This window comes from Mercurialis annua, linkage group LG8, assembly GCF_937616625.2.
Source record: "Mercurialis annua linkage group LG8, ddMerAnnu1.2, whole genome shotgun sequence".
NCBI lineage: Eukaryota > Viridiplantae > Streptophyta > Magnoliopsida > Malpighiales > Euphorbiaceae > Mercurialis > Mercurialis annua.
Window position 1 is genome coordinate 11,673,240 of NC_065577.1, and position 6,285 is coordinate 11,679,524.

General features: G+C 35.0%; 1 protein-coding gene across 1 annotated transcript; it reads left to right on the forward strand.

Annotated features, from left to right (window-relative positions):
• The first annotated feature begins 4,154 nt into the window (after nt 1-4,154).
• Nucleotides 4,155-5,794, forward strand: LOC126661406 (extensin-2-like). Its single transcript, XM_056103898.1, has one exon. The coding sequence runs from the start codon at nt 4,197-4,199 to the stop codon at nt 5,658-5,660; it is 1,464 nt and encodes a 487-aa protein (XP_055959873.1). The 5' UTR covers nt 4,155-4,196; the 3' UTR covers nt 5,661-5,794.
• The last annotated feature ends 491 nt before the right edge of the window (nt 5,795-6,285 follow it).

The following is a 6,285-nucleotide window of genomic DNA, read 5'->3' on the forward strand; positions in this document are numbered from 1 at the left end:
GCACTATGCATTTGCCTCTCTATGTTAACACCTGCTCCTAGTTTGCAAATTCAGCTACAATATTGTATAGTCCCATCATTCACGTTCTTCTACTTTTTCTCTTTTTTGACAATTACCCGATTGTCTTAATTTTAATTAATTTACTGTGATTTCTTACAAAATTTCCTTCATCTCTGCAATTGCCCGGTCATCATTCATTTTCATCTCCTTGCCCCTCATGACCCGCTTCTTCCACTCTACCACCACAATGACCAAATTTTCTATCTTCATCACCTCAGCCACCTTCACATCTATCTTTTAATTTACCGATTTCATTAATACTTTTCAATTTTTCTTAGTGGTGAAGCAGCCATCGTCATCCTTTTCGAATAAGCTGAAGTTTTTTTAAACTCAGATATCTGTTCAACGATGGGTTGATCGGCCTTTTCTTTGTGTTTGGGGAGAGGGAAAATAAAAGGGAACGATGGAAAATACCATAAGAAAGGGCAATTTACTAAGCTAGTTGTGTGTGAGCAAAAGAGATAAGAGATAAGAAAGAAAAAGAGTGTCTGTACGTGTCCCATCAAAATTAAAAGGTGTCAGCACGTATAATTGCAAATAGAAAAGTCGTGCTGCAAAAAATTAAGGACATCCGTAATTTTGGGAATATTTTTTAAAAATAAGTGGTATGTCTAATTTCCTCTTTAATTATCAGGAAGCGTAAAATTGACAAATCGGACTAACAATTTTTTTTTTTAACGGAGATATATTATCTGAAAAGACAAATACAAAGTACAATACAAAATATTAAACTAAGAAAACATATCTAAGGAAGAATACAACGTTTAATCTGCTGCACCCAGTTATGCGCTTCTATGTTTTGTTATCGAGGTACGGATTGAAAGACAATATTGTCGAAGGAGTTTTGGAAATGCCAGATATCTGCACAAACACCTTGAAGACCCGCTATGGAGCATTTTTGAGATTTTATGATAGTGGTAATTTGGAGAGCATCACCTTCGAAGATCGTATTTTTCCAACCTTTAGAAATTGCCCAATTCATCGCTTCTCGAAGAGCCAACATTTCCAAAATGTCTGGGTCCCAAATAAATCTGTATGCTGCCGAGAACTTCCCTTTTAAACACATATGTTCATCTTTTGGATACAATTCCAACAAAACCTTTTTTCTTTTGAGCATCGACAGCAGCATCATAATTTAGTTTTATAAATCCTGTCGGGACTCCTTGAATGTTTGTGCTGTAGTTGTGATTGCTTGATCTACGAGAAGGAGGAATAATTGTATTAATTTAATCATAATAATAAACGTAGAAAATTATTTTTCCCAAACTTATTAACAATTTCATCATGGATGATTAAGGATAGTACAAAAGTCAAGGCACCTTTTACGTGGATGATTAAGGATAGTACAAAAGTCAAGGCACCATAAAAGGTTAATTAGTCTATAAAATTTTAGCCACCAACCAATATTGTTGAAGAGCCATATATAATTAATTTAACGATTAAAATAATAACTATGATATAGTATTTGAATCAATTTTATTCTTTTGAGCTTAAAAATTCCCCAATTGATTCGAATGCATATGTTGATCGAGCAGTTTTATAACAAAAACTAGAGATAATTTTATATATTAAAATCATGAGGTAATAATATCTTGCTTGTTCCAACTTCCATGACTAGATCAAACACAAAAGTTTCTACTTTACATGCACCAATTTTTGGCAAATGTGCTTTTATTTGTAGGTTGACTTCAAATATCTCTACATCTCATGGCATGTTATTTCTATTATATCTTTTATCATATACAACTATTTAAAATTGATACTTAGACCATTAAACATTTTGATTTGTGTGATAGACATAATTCGTCGTAAATTTATGACAGATTAATGTTATTTTGACGAAATTTGTAATGTATAAACGATTCTCCGGTATGAGTTTATTAATTAAATAATTGGTACTGGAATTTATAACATACCATATTTATATGAGGGAATTTCTTATATTACACTATTTTCTATTTATTTACAATTTTACATTGTTTTTTTGTCTTTACTTTTCTAACTTTTTTTTTACGAAAAATACCTTCTTTTGTTTAATTTCACAAATGCTTTTTTCACTTTTTAATGATTTTATTTTTTTATATAGATTTTGTTTGGTATTTTTTTTTATTGTTTAATCGTATTTTTAGTGTAACTATGGTGTATTATAGTGTATCTATTTAGTTATGGTGTTTTTATAGTGTAACAATAATGTATATACAGTGTATTTATGACATTTTTGTAGTGTTTTTATAGTGTATACCATAAAAAGATGCGAATACATCATAAACACTGCAAATACACCATAGATATACTAATAAACGGTAGAAATACACCAAAAAACATAGATATACCGAAAATACCAGAAATACACTATAAATAGATAAAAAATACACTATAACGTAAATATATTATATAATCACTGCAAATACAGCATAAATCAATTCGTTCTTTACAAAATCAGTAGCAATAAATAAAATAAAAAAATATGAATATGAGAAAGACAAAATAATTATATGAATAATAGAACAATTTTATAAACAAAAAAAATCATAGATCTAGAATACTTTATTTACAAAATGTAAATCATCACAAAAAACCTAAAAAAATACTGAAAATCTAAAAACGATGTCGAGAAATTCATAGCGTGAACGGAAGAGTCGAACAGAAAAGCGCGAACGGAAAAGACAGATGGAAAAGCAATTGAAAGAGACGAGAAACTCATCGAAAGTAGACGAACAGAAGCGCGGACAAAAAAGCGAATGGAAGAGACGAACGGAAAAGCAACCGGAAGAGGCAAACGGAAAATCAAATGGAAAATATGAAGAAAAGAAAGAATTTTGAGAAAAAAAGAGAGAAAAGAGAATGTGACTATTTAAAATTGAACAAAGGGTCAACGCGCCCCCTGAACTTGTGACATACGGTCATTCAACCCAATTTTTACTTGTTTGAGCAACCAACCCCAAAACTCTTCAATTTTGGGTCAAATAACCCTATAATTTATATTTTTATTGTAAAAAATAAGTTTAGAATAATTTTATCGCAGCAATTAAAACTTTTTAATTTCTATTTTGCATTTCTCACCTGCGATTTGTATTTTACGTGTTTTTAAAATATAATTATGGGGTTATCTGACCATAAAATGAAGAGTTTTGGGGTTAGTTGCTCAAACAAGTAAAAACTGGGTTAAATGACCTTATATCACAAGTTCAGGGGGTGCGTTGACCATTTGTTCATTTAAAATTTTAATTTAAAATGAGATAAGACTTCTATATGTAGTAGGTATTTTTGTAAATATTTTTATTATTAATGTATAGTGGGAAATTATGATAAAATTGATAAATTTGTTATATATTAAAAATGAAATATTTTGAAAATAATTCCTATTTATATTAGTCTACTTTATAATTTAAAAATAGTACAACCTTCGTACCACAGATATAAACAAACTTTATATTTGTGCCTCTCAATATATAGAGATACTTGCTATTTTAAATTAAATAATTAAATTGAAAATGTCAACTTTATTCTTCTTCTTAATTACAACAATTATAATTATATTTTTTTAATCATCATTAATATATTTTTTTCATAGAAAAAATAATAATAACTTTAGTTTTTTAAAAATGTATCTTTAGTTTGAAGAAGTAATTGGAATTATCAAAATATACTATTAATGATGTTGACAATATCTAAATAATAAATTAAGATAATGAAAAAATTAATAAAAAAATACTTAATTGATTTTACTATTATTTTTAAAATCACGTGCAAAGTAAATTTTATCTATTTTTATGGAACGGAAGTAACAGAATTCTTGTGAGTCGAGTCTAAAAAACAGTCTAAATAATACATTTTCTATAATTACAATCTGTCCGGCTTCAAACCCTATTTTATGAAAGAATAAAAAGGCTTGACATTTTCCTAACAAGTATACAAAATAAATAAGATGCATAGTGGGATTCCACAAATTATAACAAGTTGAAATTGACAAAAACAAATTATGAAAGACTATTCTAATTAATTGAACCAAGGCTGTGATCATAATTAAACAAATATATGTATGTCACCAGTGATTAGAGGAATCACTATATAAAGAGCTTGTATTCTCATTCATTATTCACAACACAAATCAATTCTTCTCTAATCTAATAAGTATGGCAACCCGGAGCCAACCGGGACATTTATATTCAATGCTTTTTGCTGTAGTTTTCTGTCTTATAGCCACTAGTGTGGTGGCTGATTATAAGCCTTATGATCATGCTTCTCCACCCCCACCTTACCATCCTAAACACTACAAGCCTTCTCCATACTATAAAAGCTCTCCACCACCACCAATGCATGTGAAACACCCACCATATTACTATAAATCACCACCCCCTCCAAAATATGTAAAACACCCTCCATATTACTACAAATCGCCACCCCCACCAAAATATGTAAAACACCCGCCGTATTATTATAAGTCGCCGCCTCCGCCAAAATATGTAAAGCCTCCAGTGTATAAATATAAATCTCCACCTCCACCAAAATCTTACTACTACAATTCACCTCCTCCGTACTACTACTCATCGCCGCCGCCTCCAAAGAAGTCCCCACCTCCTCCGTACTACTACTCATCGCCGCCGCCCCCGAAGAAGTCCCCACCTCCACCGTACTACTACTCATCGCCGCCGCCCCCGAAGAAGTCCCCACCTCCACCGTACTACTACTCATCGCCGCCGCCCCCGAAGAAGTCCCCACCTCCACCGTACTACTACTCATCGCCGCCGCCCCCGAAGAAGTCCCCACCTCCACCGTACTACTACTCATCGCCGCCGCCCCCGAAGAAGTCCCCACCTCCACCGTACTACTACTCATCGCCGCCGCCCCCGAAGAAGTCTCCACCTCCTCCGTACTACTACTCATCGCCGCCGCCTCCGGTGAAGTCCCCACCTCCTCCGTACTACTACTCATCGCCGCCGCCTCCAAAGAAGTCCCCACCTCCACCGTACTACTACTCATCGCCGCCGCCTCCAGTGAAGTCCCCACCTCCTCCGTACTACTACTCATCGCCGCCGCCTCCAGTGAAGTCCCCACCTCCTCCGTACTACTACTCATCGCCGCCGTCTCCAGTGAAGTCCCCACCTCCTCCGTACTACTACTCATCGCCGCCGCCTCCAAAGAAGTCCCCACCTCCACCGTACTACTACTCATCGCCGCCGCCTCCAATGAAGTCCCCACCTCCTCCGTACTACTACTCATCGCCGCCGCCTCCAAAGAAGTCCCCACCTCCACCGTACTACTACTCATCGCCGCCGCCTCCAGTGAAGTCCCCACCTCCTCCGTACTACTACTCATCGCCGCCGCCTCCAGTGAAGTCCCCACCTACTCCGTACTACTACTCATCGCCGCCGCCTCCAGTGAAGTCCCCACCTCCACCGTACTACTACTCATCGCCGCCGCCTCCAGTGAAGTCCCCACCTCCTCCGTACTACTACTCATCGCCGCCGCCTCCAGTGAAGTCCCCACCTCCTCCGTACTACTATTCATCGCCGCCGCCTCCAAAAAAATCCCCACCTCCTCCTTACTATTACAGTTCCCCACCTCCACCATCACCTTCACCCCCTCCTCCTTACTAATATCAATGTCCACCATTCCCTACTTGCTCTCCTCATCCTCCACAATACTGAATATCTTCACCACCTTTATATTACTATTGTTAAATTCATTATGGAATGAATTTGAGAAGTCAAAATAAGAATATTTTGCTCTAGTTGTTATGTTGTTATTTATTTAAGGGATTTCACATTATTTCGTTGTAATAAAAATATCTTCATATGTATTTTAAGGATATAGACCAAGATACAAAGTGACTTATTTTCTATGAACCAATGCTTATTGTATCATTTTGTTTATATAATGCTCATTGATTAGTTTTATTTCTTTCATTTCTATTTTGTTTCTTTAAATACAAACTACTTATGACAACCTGTTGACTTCTTTTGGTATGAATTCGCCATCTAACCATGTTATGGATGCATTCTATAAATGGCGTAGTGAAGTCACTTCTTTTTCAGAGAACGTGAAAATCGATAAGGATCTGTTTATATATGTTCAAGTGACGAGTTAATGATATATTTGAGGAAATTTAAAGAATTAGATTAACGAGTAGCTACAGATTTGAGGATTACATCTTAATTATCGGGAATACCCATAAAAATTGAAAGGATTTATGACTATAAGAATGACTTCTGTGTTATGAAT